The sequence below is a fragment of the Rhodamnia argentea genome, chromosome 8, assembly GCF_020921035.1.
Source record: "Rhodamnia argentea isolate NSW1041297 chromosome 8, ASM2092103v1, whole genome shotgun sequence".
In the NCBI taxonomy this organism is placed as follows: domain Eukaryota; kingdom Viridiplantae; phylum Streptophyta; class Magnoliopsida; order Myrtales; family Myrtaceae; genus Rhodamnia; species Rhodamnia argentea.
Window position 1 is genome coordinate 10,210,680 of NC_063157.1, and position 15,109 is coordinate 10,225,788.

General features: G+C 42.6%; 2 protein-coding genes and 1 long non-coding RNA gene across 3 annotated transcripts; all 3 read right to left on the reverse strand.

Moving 5' to 3' along the window:
• Window positions 1–298: 298 nt before the first annotated feature.
• On the reverse strand, window positions 299–877 carry LOC125316216. Its single transcript, XR_007199521.1, has 2 exons — window positions 831–877; window positions 299–674 (listed from the first exon to the last, which is right to left on the reverse strand). It is a non-coding gene; the product is annotated as an uncharacterized LOC125316216 (long non-coding RNA).
• Window positions 878–9,775: 8,898 nt separating this feature from the next.
• Window positions 9,776–11,411, reverse strand: LOC115731867 (UPF0481 protein At3g47200-like). The gene is made up of 4 exons (XM_030662545.2): window positions 11,389–11,411; window positions 10,895–11,231; window positions 9,896–10,511; window positions 9,776–9,846 (listed from the first exon to the last, which is right to left on the reverse strand). Exons 1-4 carry the CDS (start codon window positions 11,409–11,411, stop codon window positions 9,776–9,778), a joined length of 1,047 nt encoding a protein of 348 aa, XP_030518405.2.
• Window positions 11,412–11,980: 569 nt separating this feature from the next.
• Window positions 11,981–13,871, reverse strand: LOC115731868 (UPF0481 protein At3g47200-like). The gene is made up of 2 exons (XM_030662546.1): window positions 13,194–13,871; window positions 11,981–12,821 (listed from the first exon to the last, which is right to left on the reverse strand). The coding sequence occupies exons 1-2, from the start codon at window positions 13,869–13,871 to the stop codon at window positions 12,129–12,131; spliced, it is 1,371 nt and encodes a 456-aa protein (XP_030518406.1). The 3' UTR covers window positions 11,981–12,128.
• Window positions 13,872–15,109: the final 1,238 nt, after the last annotated feature.

Consider the following 15,109-nt stretch of genomic DNA (forward strand, 5'->3'; position numbering starts at 1 on the left):
AGCCTGCAAGTGCGCCTACGAATCAGCTACGGATGCGTCTTCATCAGCCTAGAGATGGATTCATAGAGAGGAGCTTAAACTCCGTCCACTAAGTTAAAGCTCTTTGATTGCCATTGGATCTAAAACAGTGGAGGATTTGTTTCTTCCACCAAATACTAACACAATCATGCAGATGTATCAACGATTACTTAGCCAAGAATTTGCTTCATAGCTCTACTTATTCGGTGAATGGTAGATCCTGTTCCGCACAGAAGCATCTCGGCCTCAAAGGTAATGGAAGCGAAGAGGGGAAGGACAAAGAGAACATAACCCCTTACGATGCTAAGTACAAATTCTGCAGCGACCATTATTTTCAGGTTCGCCTGACTATAGTTTTGAGGCTAAATCTGGTTTCCACATGGTCCGAGTTCGACAGGTCGGATTGCGGCGACAGGGTACTTATACATACTTCCCCAAAGTTCGGACAACATATGCAGAACCAAAATGTTCCGACGGAAACCTTATAAGTCTTGTCTGAAGATGGTACGAGCCTACAAGTTCTTGATTCCAACATACGCAAGCAAGACCGTAGGCAAAACCTGCGGGTCGCTCAAGGTTCGGCTGGGCCTTTCCCTCCTTTTAGGTGTAGTTTATACTCCCTTCTCATCTCTTTCAAGACAGCTTCATCCCCGCCGCTGCCGAGCGGGCAGCCCACGGAGAAAAAGTGTGAGATATTTGGAGGAAAATCTCAATACAAACCGCGCTAAACGATCTCCAAAAAGATTTATGGGAATCACATTAAGCGCAAAGTCTCGTGAGGAAACAGAAATGGTTTGTTCAAGAAGACTTACTGTTGACCCAGGCAAATTTCCATTTCTTCTCTTTGTTTGCGGCACTTCCACCGGATCTCATAAAAGGCTATTCCATCGGGGGCGCACTCTTGAAGGTTTATAATATGTTCGGCTTATTCTTTCCAAGCCTCTTGCTCCATCTTGCTGCGTGAAGCTGCAAACAAAGAGGGAAAAGCACCGAGCAGACTAATTTACAGCTTAAGCACTCAAAAAAAAAAAAAAAAACAAACAAAAAACCGAAACTGCCTGCGGATTTGCTGAAACTATGCTTTGGTTTGACTATGATCAAGTTATTGGCACAGAAAAAGCCAGAATTCAATGTAGCATATCGAAGCGAGTAGCGAGGTCACTCGATATCAAGTTGAATCACCAGGGTCATTGATATATCTATCTCATGACACGTAACATGACGATGCTCAATCCATCCATCGGCTTCACCGCAAGTAAAAATAAACAAATAAGGAACAAAAGAGGAAGAAGAAGAAGAAGAAGAAGAAGAAGAAGAAGAAGAAGAAGAAGAGAGAAAATGAAGTGGAACAAAAGATGAACCTTCGTTGCAGAAACCCATGCCTTGAAATCAAAGCGGGGGCAAAAGGTCTCGTCGTGCTTCGGGACTTGGCCGAGGGTAGAACTAGAAGAGGCTAAGCGAGTAACTGCCGGTTAAATTGACTAGACCAGCCGAGAGTTTGATTGGCCTTTTTTGTGGGGGCCCACATAGGCATCGATGGTCATTGAAAATAAGAGAAGTAATCATGTGACGGTCCTTAATTTACTATAAAAATAACATTTTATTTCGGGCCACACAAAATTAAATAATAAATAATTAAAATTATTGAGAAATCCAATCCTTTAAAATTTTGTGATCCATAGCATGTTTTTATTCTTACAATTACCCAAATACTATTATGCTAACAAGGTTAATTTAATAATCACTGAACTTTATTATGGTCGCATTTGGTACCATAGGTTTTACTTAGATAAAAAGTGATCTCTCAAGTTTACTTCACTCTGACAAAAAAAAGAAGAAGGAAAAATTAACTTCACATATGAAATTGGAAAAAAGACAAGAAAAAAAAAATGAAAAATCAAGTGGAAACATGGGAACATATTATTCTTTGATGATCCAACCGCAGCATTTGTCTTGGCCGATCATGGTCACGTTTGATTCAGATTTTGAAAAATGCTTGTACACCAAAACAAAACATTTTAAGAGTTTCGATGAAATGTAAATAATGCTTGGTAAGCGCATTGTTTTTTACTTTTTAGGATACAGGGATTTTCTTTTTCTTTTTTTTGCATAAAGGGCTTAGGTTAAAAAAACAAACAAACGAAAAAAAGTTGCATAAATGCACAAACTTTTGGACTCAGAAAAGCATTTTCAAAAAAAAAAACAGTACTCAGCCAAAAGAAGATCCCCGATTTGGACGCCCAATTCATTTCTCAGAACTCCCGGGGAACAACGAAAGGGGAACGATCACTCACCTAAACACAGATTCTAACATTTGCCATCAAAACCCAGAACGTCAATTCATGGATTTTCGAAGACCAGAGGTTGTAGAAGAAGAAGACCAATACGGTCGCATGACGTCCCAGCGAAGTCCCTTAAAAGTCTTCGAAAAACAAAAGAACAAGTGGCTGCACATGGAGCTCCCCTCCTGCGTCGACGGGGCCAGACTTGACGGCAGATCATTAAGTCAGATAGAACAAACACGAAGTAGTTAGAAAAATTGTGTGTGTGTGTGTTTTTTTTGGGGGGGTGGGGGGTGGTTGTGGTGGCGGTGGTTGTGGGGGAGAGAGGGGGAGGAGAGCTTAACGATGATCACTGAAATTTATTATGTTCGTCAAATTTCCAGTTCTTTTTCATGTTGATCATAGGTTCGCGTGAATCGGCAAAGGAAGTTTCCCAACTAAGCCCTTTGATGGTTGGCGACTAAAATGTCCCATCTCAATTCATCACAAATAAGAGTATGACACGGCGGTTCTTTCTCCAAAGAACGTAGCCTCAAGTTAACCAAAATCCCACCTTATATCGAAGATAGTCATTTGGTTAACCAAAATCCCACCTTTTATGGCATCAAAGCAAAATATAGCAAAAAGAGATTTTAGTAAATTTACCTGCTATGGTTGCGGGAAAAAGGGTCATACTCGAAAATTTTATTCCTGAAAAGTATTTCTTGATTGCATCGGTAGGTACAGGCTTAGGTGCCTCACGACCATCCATCTCTACTAAAATTAAAGCGCCGCCGATGAGACTTACTTGACAATGTATGACCCTTCATGATTCGGAATGAGTTTCTCACGAGGATCGAGCATGATTAGTAGTACCTTTTTTAACGCCAAATCGGTGACCTCTAAGTGTCTTGGAATAACCTTACAGTTGAATGGCTTTTCTACTTGTTTTTGATAGCATTAGTGATGTAGAACAATTGGCATGTGATTTCTTGAAAAAACGTAATCGCCGGAAATCGGGTAGATTTCATTGATTTTGGATTGACGAGCTCGGATTGCGCTCAAATTTGGTCGGCTGAAGCGAAACGACATTCTGATCAATAATCACTGCTTTACCATGACATATAATGGATTTTCACGTTTCGGAGTCGTTTAAATAGGTTTTTGAGTAGTTTTCTATTTTAGGCAACTTTGCGATATATCCGATCGCGATATTTAATTTGAATTATATTGATTTAATTTGAATCTTGTTTGATGAGGATTAGATTTGATTCGTATTTAATTTCTTAAGGGGTCCTATCTATATAAAGGACGTCCGTCCTATATAATCAGCATCATTATTCAATCGATTTCAGTATACCCTTTGGAAAGAATTTCCTGTTATTATTCTTTTGGGTCAATTAGCCATGTCATAAAGCCAGTAGCTTCTTTAACTACGAGACAATCCATAGGAAAGGAACTTCTACTTCCACGGATAATACCGCTTCCATACCATGGAGTTGCCTCAGTCGAAGTGTGAATTAGGGTTCAATACGCCATTAATGTGTATTGGAGACTCATGACAATCCCAGTAATTCTCAGTTATTTTGAGAAGATCTTCTTTATATACTTGTTTGCAGCGTCCTCAGCTCAATTCGTTTGTAGAGGGTATAGCAATCAATAGAAGAGGCGAATCCTAAAACGTCAAGTAATTCCTCCATGATCTCGTTCTTTAGGTTCGAACCATTATCAGTGAGGATTGATTTTGGAACTCCATATTGAGCAATAATATCATGATAATGAACTTGGCCATGCTTTTAGCAATAACTTTGACTATGAGATAGTTTCGATCAACTTCATGGAGTAATCTATAGCCACTAAGATGAACCAATAACCATTCGATGACATTAGGATTTATCAGCCCGATTATATAAATGCTCCACATAGAAAAAGGCCAGACTTCGGACATTTGGAGGAGTTCATTCGGCGGAGCATTGATTCCATCTCAATATATTTGACACTGGTGGTAGCATCTTACACGTTGAATGCAATCGAATACCATAGTCAACCAAAAATAACCGAGTCAATTTCTTTGTCAAAAGGTGGCTATTCGTATGAGAGCCACATTCTTGAGTTACTTGAAATTAAACGGTCTCAAATTATGCTAATTGATGATACTTGTGAACAATCGATTGGGCCCTAATGGGTGCTTGAAATTTGGCGAATCTGCCTCTAGCTTAGATTTCCAAAATTGGCTTGACAATTGGACGTGTTATGACCTTTGGATTAAGTGTCATTGTCACGCCCCGACTCTTGAGCTCGCGACATCCCTACCAATTCGCCACGGGTCATAGATGATAGCGTCCCAGGCGGGCTATCGACCTACGTAATTAAAACGCATGCGGAACGTGTTACACTCCCAAATAATTACAAACAGTAGGGATAGTATAATAAGACTGCTCAACAATCGTTCATTTAAGAGACTTCTTCATTCATTAATCAAAAGTAGATGAACTTTATCCCTACTGAGCTATAGTAGTCACATACAACCCCACACTTCGGGGCGGCTCTCGAGCATCTCAAAATAAAGATACTAAGGTTAAACCTTCATCTATTTCAAAAGACTAATCCAACAGCCAAACCTTGGCATCTGTGGGGTTCCATCACTCGGGACACGAAAATGTTAGCCCACGACGGGGTGAGAAATAAATCTCGGCGAAGTCAACGCCTAAGCCCGGCTATGACGTTGATTCGCCTAGGGCGTCCTATCAAACAAATATAATATCACAGAGTAGATAATCCAACCACATGCAAGTTTACCCTATGAAGCCACACATAATGCGATACAAACTTGACATAACAGTCAACCAATCAATTAATTAGTAAAGTATCACACAACTTGCATGTACATGATACCACACGCGGTCCATTTATTATCACATTCGACCCATAAATTCAGCACACTAGTCGGTTGGTGCTCTTCAGGCAGGACCGGACATCGTTTTATTTCTTCAATAAGGACGACCGATAGTCCCCCTGGTACCCCAGAGACAGACATATCTAGAATAATAAGTATCGTCCTCTGGTACCCCTGAGTCGACGATATTAATCCCCCCGGTACCCCCGGGACGGATATATTAGGCAACTCATGAATCGTCCCCTGGTACCCCCGGGTCGACGATAATAATCCCCCTGGTACCCCCGGGACGGATATATTATACAACTCATGAATCGTCCCCTGGTACCCCCCGGGCCGACGATAATTCTCATGTGACCACCCAAGCAATTCGACATTCAATTAGTTCATTTCTCAAATTTAGTCGAATGCTCATATACGCATGCTCAAAGACTTGGCCCCAGGCCGTTTTCATGCTAAAATATGCAATTTGATCTCACACGTGATCACATGAATGCACAACTTCATCGACCGATATTTCACGCGAAACGAGACGAGCGGTCTCCGAATCAAACATCCACAACATTCAACAATCGATTCAAGCACTCAATTCAATCAATTAATGAGACGATCAATTGAAGTCATTCGATCTTTTCATAATCTCCAATTTTCAATTGACAGTCAATTGCGCCCTCGTTCCTAACCTGTCGCTCGCTCGCGATCAGTCAATTCTAATTATCAATTAACCACATATAACTTACCTAATCCGACTAACTTAACTAATTACGGTCCTTTAGCCTAATTCATGTTTCTAACTAAATTGACCGTAATTAAATCTATCTAAACACTATAATTAATTAATTAACTACCCATAAGCATAATTAGCGCCATAACTAGGGTTTAGAGGTCGACTCACCACAACTGCGGTCGATGTCGGGTCGGGCACGAACTTCGAGGCCGATGTCGAAAAATACTGTTCACCATCGGAGTTACTGTTCGCGTCCGGCCGGTGCACTGTTCACACCGGTTACTGTTCACGGCCGGTGAGGCACTATTCACGCGATACTGTTCACCGAACACTATTCATCCCCGCACTGTTCACTGTTCACCCCCGCACTATTCACTGACACTATTCACGGTACTGTTCACCGAACAGTAATTTCGACGAAACGGCTCGGATCGACGACGGAGTCTCGGCGGCGGTACGGCGGCTCGGATCTGAGGGCTTAAGGTGGTCCGGGCGCGCGGGACCGGCGAGCTAGCGTCGGGTTCAAGTGGCTACCGGCGAGGTGATGGCGGCGGCGGCTGGAGCTCGGGCTCGGATCTGGTGGTCGGGGCTGAAAGGCGACGGGATCCGGCTGGGTGAGGTGGAGGAGTTGACGGGTCTGAGCCGGAGGTCGCGGGTCCGTCGAAGCTCGGGTGAGGGAGAAGCCGAGAGGGAGGAGAGGGTCGCGGGTCCTCGGGCTAGGGTCTTTCTAGCGGCGATTGGCGAGCTCGGCGGTACGACGACGGGGATGACACGGCTGCAGGTGGATGAAGGCTGGTGTGGGTGGAGGTGGCGTGGCAGCAGCAGCTTCAGTCAAGGGGGGGGGAGCGTCGCAAAAACAGAAGACCACCGAAGGAGGAAGAAGAAGAAGAAGAAAAGAAGAAGAGGAAGTCACGTTTTTGGGAGGGTTCTGATTGCACGGCAGAAAGAGAGAAAAAGGGGGAGAGAGAGAGGGAAAGAGAGAGAGAAAAGGAGGAAAAAGAGAGAGAGCACGTGGGGAAAAGAAAGGAAGAGAGAGAGAAGTTGATGGTGATGGGTTGGTGGAAGATGGATGGGATGAGGGGACAAATGGGGCCCACTTGGGGTTTTTTTTAAAGAATTTTGTCATCATGTGTATTTTTTTTTTTTGGGTCCAATCATCATCATGTGTATTAATGAGAGGTAAAATGGGTCGTTTGGTATTTCAGGGCAAAACGAAATTTTGGCGCAATGAAAGAAAGGTATTTTGGTCTTTTCATAAGCTAGGCTTGGTCCGATCTAGGCTTAGGCGCGAGGATTAAAAATCCTAAAGTGCGACGACTAAGATTTCGAGATCTAATCGAAATCAAACGACAAATCAGGACTTGTCCGAAACTCATCACTTATATCCTTGCGATCGGAAATTTTTGCACCGACTAAAATCCAATAATAATCCTTTTTATTGAACTCGATCTCCGAACATAGAGTCTAATTTCCAGGGCGTCACAGTCATGAAAGAAACTTCTCTAAAAAATGACTGGAAAGCAATTAATTTGGGAAAAAGTATACTTTTAGTGTTAAAAGTTGTGTACGAAGATCACTTTGGTACCAAAAATTTCAATCGGATCACTTAAGTGTCAAGTCGGAGACAAAATGATCACTTTGGTACCTCCGGCGAAAAATTCTGGCTATCCTGTATATGTGGCATTTTTATTTAATTTTTGAATTTTTAAATGGCATTTAAAAAAAATGAAGTCCACATGTGCTTCCACGTGGACTTCAAACTTTTTTTAAAAAAATTGCTTCCACATGGACTTCAAAAAACAATTAAAAATTAAAAATATATTTAAAAAAATGAAAAAATTAACAGAAAAATTTTAAAATAAATTTTTTACTTAAAATAGAGTGAAATAAAAAAAAAAGAAAAGAAAAAAAAGCTTAAAAAAAATATGCAAGTCAGGTGGCGAGGGTTTGCTATAACCCTTGCCGCCACCGCCCCATAATTGCTGACAATGGCTAGCTAGGGTGCTACATGGCCGGAGGGGGTCACCGAGCCCTAGCCATGGGCCGGTGACACATGGCGGCCGCGGGTGAGAGCCTAGCGGCCTTCGCCCAAATCGGGCCTCGGCGGTGGGCGCCCTCGGCCAAACCTGGACCGGGGCTGACGACCCTTGCTCGATCTGGGTGAGGGCCGCCGGGTGTCGCCGGCCCATAGCTGGGGCTCAGCAACCCCCTTCGGCCATGTCCTGGTAATTGAATCCTTGCTTTTTTCTTTTAAATTTTCATCTTTTTTTGAAATTATTTAAAAAATTCAAATTAAAAAAAATGCCACGTGGACTCCGGTGAGCCACATCGGCGTCGTATATTAATAAAAAAGTGCCACGTCGGATTTCTGGCGAAGTATATCGGAATTGGTACTTAAGTGAACATTTTTTAGAAAATTTGGCACTAAAGTAATCCGATTGAAACTTTTGGCACCAAAGTGATCTCTGTACATAACTTTTGGCACTAAAAGTGTACTTTTTCCACTAATTTGTGAATTTGGCCGATCGATACTCAAAGTTTGGGATAAAATCGATTTTCGATTTTTTTTTTTAAATTGATGATGCAAAAGTCAAATTAAGGTAAAAATGAGTTGATTAAAGGATCTTTGAAATTTTTGAAAATGTTGACCAAGTGTTGACTTCAGTAGTTAATTAAAAAGTCTACTCTAAAATATTCTTTGATTATTGGTAAAATCAATGCATGGCTTTAGACAGAACACTACGAAACTTGAAAAAATTTTAAAAACGCTAAGACGACTCTTTTTTGCTGAGAAACGGGCCGTGTTACAATCAGAAAATATAGTCTCAAGTTTTTCCTTTTAATGACTTGTTGACTAAAAATCGGGTGTCAACTAAGTAGTAACGTTAAGGAAATAGAGTTGGCCATTGTTTTGGTGTCGGATATTTGCGTGGGGGATTTTAATAGCGGGCGGAATAGGACTCGCGCTCAATACCCAACCAAATGTGTCTCTGGTACGTGGGATTTACTCGGCAAAGGAAAAAGGAAGGAGCTTTCGGGGCTGCATGTATCACCAAAATGTTTGGTGGATGGGATTTATGGAGCTGTAGTTGATCTGGACATGAATGAGCGAAGCACGAAGCCTTTGAAAAGTCTTTCCCAATCGACTCTTCTGCTAAGAATCTCCGTCACAAACTGAGATATTTGCTTCATTTTACACTTTGAACAGATTTTTAGCCATTACTGCTGACTACCACCGACTAAGCTAGAATCACATACTTTAACTGCTCATTACATATCTAGAATTTAGTGACATATAGTTCATATTTCTCATCGACAGAAAAAGGGTCATGCTCATATTTTTTCATTGGCAATTTGGGCATGAGTTCATGAGTAACGACCGCTACATATATGATGAGAGAGCGCAGTAGAAGTCCGATACCTTCACTCGGGGAGATCGCCAATAGGGATTTGTGCCCATTAACAAATCTAGTTGGACTCATCTTAACTCAAAAGCTTAAGCTAATGAGTTATGGGTCAATTTGGATATATTAACTGCTCCATATCACATTAATTCTCCAATGTGGGACTTCTCCAACACAACACACACGTGTGTTCTAACAATATATACTTTTTTTTTTTCTTGCAACGAGAGGTGCAATGTGCTAATTATAGTGGAATCATCTGCTGAATGTGGCCCTAGTTTAAGGTTGAAACATGATAAAACGTTGTGTCTCCATTTTCTTTTTTTTGCTTTTACGCGTTATTTCATTGTGATTACTCGCCGAATTCTAACAGAAACTAGCATGAGTCTTGGCTTTTTTGGATAAATTGCCCACAACTTCAACAAAATCTAATCAAAACGGAAATGTTGCAACGGAAGATTTCATTTCCCTAAAGCTGGATGATCCTTCGGACTACGTATTCAAGTTGGACAAAAATGAAGAAGACTGAAACAAGAGAATCGTCATTTGATAATGATATATATTTTTTTTTGTCGCATTTGATAATGATATATAGTCCAAGGATTCTTGAACTGGGTGTGGGTGAGATTAGCCCTCCACTTGTTCCAGGGCGTCTCGCAGTACTTGCTGATCTTCTTTTGCACGGCGTCCAGGCTGTTGTTGGATGCGAGCGTCACTTCCTTGCAATGCAGGTTGAATAGCTTGGCGACCGCCTTGTCGCTTCCCAAGGCACTCTGGATGATGCCATGGGTGAGGAGCAGCGCGACATCCCCCTCATTGTTGATGATGCTGTCCATGAAAGTGACGTAGGATGTGACCTCGGTCCCAGCCCCGATGTGTAAGCGCTCGAAGGTCATGATGTTGAGGAACATGGACTCGGTGGCGTCATCCACCTTGATGACGGGGAGCCTCAGGACCCCTTCGCCAAAGGAGACGTCCTCGAGACTGCCAGTATGGCTCTTCTTGAAACAGATCCCGGCCTCGTCCAGCTCGGTGGCCGACCGGATAATCTCGTCGCCACCAGCCTCAGGCCGATTCTGGACCTTCTCGGGCGTCAGCAGGCCTTTCCTGAAGACGTCCATGACATGCAGGAATCTGCTCGTCCCACTGACGCAAGTGTTGAGGTGGTGGAAGTTGAGGATGAGCTCGTGGATGTAACCCTCCCGCTGCATTGTCGGAGAAAAGTCAGCGCATCAAATACTAGATTGTCGTCGTGTCCATGCTACACGCACAAAAGGGGAAAAAAGTCTCTGATTGAGGTGATAAATCTAACAACTTTATTAGCTTAATAATTTTAAGTGATTGAGTAAAAATATAGTAAATTTTTAAAAGAGTCGCCTTCACAATAATTTTTAATTATTTATTACTATTACATAATCATTTCTCTACTGAATTTAGTAAAATAGTTAATTGTTCTCGAACGGTGACTTTAGATCCATATGAGATTACTAGTATGTGCTTTTAGGTAAACATAGTAGGGCTGTTTTCTTGCGTGCAACGACCTCTCCAGCGGCGAAGTGAAATCTAAGAAACTAACCTGCAACCAGACGTTCCTCTCGACTGCAACCAGACGTTCCAGCACTAGCATCGGCAACTGATTCTCCAACATCAGCATGTCCCGTTTTATGTACGGCGTCATGTATGCCAGCCTGTGGGTGCTGAAGATGGGGTCATTGGGCGCATAGTCATTGCTGAAGAAGGGGTCACTGGGTGCATGGTTATTCTTCTCCTCCTCTACCGCTACAGCGATCCTCATGATCTCGAGCATGAAGCAGCCGTCCCTGATCATGAGCTCCAGGAAATGGTCCCCCGTGACATCCTGCCGCTTTGGGTCCAGTGCATCATAGCTTTCCTCGAGGTCCCGTCCCTGATCACTAATTTCGGGGCTGCATGCATCACCAAAATGTTTGGTGGAAGGGATTTATGGAGCTGTAGTTGATCTGGACATGAATGAGCGAAGCACGAAGCCTTTGAAAAGTCTTTCCCAATCGACTCTTCTGCTAAGAATCTCCGTCACAAACAGAGATATTTGCTTCATTTTACACTATGAACAGATTTTTAGCCATTACTCCTGACTACCACCGACTAAGCTAGAATCACATACTTCAACTACTCATTACATGTCTAGAAATTAGTGACATGTAGTTCATATTCCTCATCGACAGAAAAAGGGATCATGCTCATATTTTTTCATTGGCAGTTTGGCATGAGTTCATGAGTAACGACTGCTATATATATGTTTTTTTTTTTCTCGTAACAAGAGGTGCAATGTGCTAATTATATTAGAATCATTTGCTGGACGTGGCCCTAGTTTAAGAATGAAACATGATAAAATGTTATGTCTCGATTTTCCTTTTTTTTTTTTTTTCCCTTTTACGTGTTATTTCATTATGATTACGCACCGAATTCTAATAGAAACTTGTATGAGTCTTGGCTTTTTTGGATAAATTGCCCACGACTTCAACAAAATCTAATCAACAAGGAAATGTTGCAACGGAAGATTTCATTTTCCTAAAGCTGGATGATCCTTCAGACTACGTATCCAAGTTGGACAAAAATGAAGAAGACTGAAACAAGAGAATCGTCATTTGATAATGATATATAAACAGCCAAATCTGCATTCTTCAAAAGGGGGAAATAAGCACGACCAAAAACAGGAGGAAAATCATATTCATGACAATAATCAACAACCAATCAACAGATAATTATCGTGCATAAGCCATTATAGGAAAAACCCAAAAAATCGAAGAAAGAAATTATTATTACAGAGGCAACGGGAGGGTTCAATAGTAGGCGAGCACAGCATATACGGTCTGAATTATGGCGATTGCGAAGAGGAGGATGGCGGCGATGAGAGAAAATATAGTCCAAGGATTCTTGAAGTGGGTGTGGGTGAGATAAGCCCTCCACTTGTGCCAGCGTGTCCCGCAGAACGTGCTGATCTTCTTTTGCACGGCGGCCAGGCTGTTGTTGGATGCGAGCGTCACTTCCTTGCACAGCGAGTTGAATAGCTCGGCGACCGCCTTGTCGCTCCCCAAGGCACTCTGGATGATGCCATGGGTGTGGAGCAGCGCGACATCCCCCTCATTGTTGATGATGCTGTCCATGAAGGTGACGTAGGATGTGACCTCGGTCCCAGCCCCGATGTGCAAGCGCTCGAAGGTCATGATGTTGAGGAACATGGACTCGGTGGCGTCATCCACCTTGATGACAGGGAGCCTCAGGACCCCTCCGCCAAAGGAGACGTCCTTGAGACTGGGAGTATCGCTCGCCTGGAAATGGATCCCGGCCTCGACCAGCTCGGTGGCCGACCGGATAGTCTCGTCGCCACCAGCATCAGGCCCATTCTGGTCCTTCTCGGGAGTCAGCAGGCCTTTCCTGAAGACGTCCATGACATGCAGGAATCTGCCCGTTCCACTGACGCAAGTGTTGAGGTGGTGGAATTTGAGGATGAGCTCGTGGATGTAACTCTCACGCTGCGTTGTCGGAGAAAAGTCAGCGCATCAAATACTAGATTGTTGTCGTGTCCATGCTACACGCACAAAAGGGGAAAAAAATTCTCTGATTGAGGTGATACATCTAACAACTTTATTAGCTTAATAATTTTAAGTGATCGAGTAAAAATATAATAAATTTTTAAAAGAGTAGACTTCATAATAATTTTTAATTATTTATTACTATTACATAATCATTTCTCTACTGGATTTAGTGAAATAGTTAATTGTTCTCAAATGGTGACTTAAGATTCATATGAGATTATCAATATGTGCTGTTAGGTAAACATAGTAGGGCTGTTTTCTTGCGTGCAATGACCTCTCCAGCGACAAAGTGAAATCTAAGAAACTAACCTCCTTGCCATCTCTCTCGACTGCAACCAGACGTTCCAGCACTAGCATCGGCAACTGATTCTCCAACATCAGCATGTCCCGTTTTATGTACGGCGTCATGTATGCCAGCCTGTGGGTGCTGAAGATGGGGTCATTGGGCGCATAGTCATTGCTGAAGAAGGGGTCACTGGGCGCAAGGCCATTCTTCTTCTCCTCTACCGCTACAGCGATCCTCATGATCTCGAGCATGAAGCAGCCGTCTGTGATCATGAGCTCCAGGAAATGGTCCCCTGTGCCATCCTGCCGCTTTGGATCCAGTGCATCATAGCTTTCCTCGAGGTCCCGGGCCACCTCCCTCAGGGACTCAAGGAAGGGCTCGGGGGTCTTCCGGGACCGGTTCAGGAAGTGGCGGCGTGCGCGGTTCTTGTGTTCCTCCATTGGACGGAGTTGGACAGCGTTGTGGTGGTAGGGGCCGAAAGAGACAACCTGCGGCCGGTAGGCATTGGGGTTGAGTTTGGTGATGGTGGCGGGGACCCTGTAGATGGACGGATTCTTCCAGTACTGTCGCTCGATGGCGTTGACTGGGACGATCCAGTTGGTCTCGTTTGGGTCCTGTGAGGGCGGCAAGGGTAACACGGTTCGACAAGTTTCAGAGGTTCGACAAGTTTCTGTTGCGGGGGATAGAAGAGGAGTATCCATGGTGCCAGAGAGAGAGAGAGAGAGAGAGAGAGAGAGAGAGAGTTGGGAGACCGGGTGAAGTTTGTTTGGGGTTGTCGTAGCCCAACGCTGGCCAGTAGGTATAAATAGAGGTGTCAGCCCTCCTCCCGCGTGTGAACAAAATTGTTGTTTGCACGTGGGACCAAATTTTTTTTTTTAGTAAATATGTCACGCAAATATAAATTTGAGTTAAATACTTCGCATGGGTGTAAGTTTTGAATTTTTAGTGTCACAAAAAAAAATCAAAATACATATGTCACAGTAAGGATAGTTCATGATTTTTTTTGTGTGGCTTTTAGTCTATTTTCTATTACGAACGAACAACCCCATTGTAGATAGTATTTCAAAATCGAATATCTAGAAATCGTCTAGGGTGCCACAGTGAAATTCTATGAGCCAAAAGTCGTGACAGTGAATGTATATATAGGAATTTTTGTTGCCAATAGTCTCTGAATTTGATGTACACCTGATCCACATGCACGAACACTCCTTAAAAAGTAAGCCAATCAAGAGTCTCGAAAGGCCATAGTTCGGAACTTGGAATCGAATCAATTTGATGTTATCAATTAGTGCAGGAAAATTGGGCACCAAATCAACCTAGTCATCTGTTCTTATTTTTGTTTTTTCACGCGACGCTACCATCGGAGTTTATTAGTACAATTGATTTTGACGTCAGCAATTCATGCATCGTGCTGGGTATAGGTCCATAGAGCCGGTCCATTCTTCAAAAACCAACAACAATTTAAGGTGAAAAATATTGCTAAAATTGAATCTTGGGTCGGGTTGAGTATGAGTTGTTAATATTGTATTGTATACAAATTGGTTAAAACAGGTTAAATTGTTGACCCAAATTATTTTGATGGACCTATATATAGGTCACTTTTTGTGCATGAGCTAAAGAGAAGATGTGTTTCAGCATGTCCCATGGAAGCCGTAGGAAATGAATTGCATGCACGCGGAGCATGATCTAGGGACCGTGTCTGAGCTTTTGAATTTGACAAATCTCACAAGTGTCTATTTAAATTAAAGAATTGTGTAATTTGAGATGCGACACTAGATTTATAATAGTATTTATTTTCATTGTATTTGATAGTAATTTTTTGCCTAGTAATGTATCGAGTTTGAGCTCATATATGATGCCGAACCCGAATTGGGATGAGGAGGACTAGATTTCTTAACTGAATACCTACTGGGGTCGTGTCGTAGCAGTTCAACGAAGA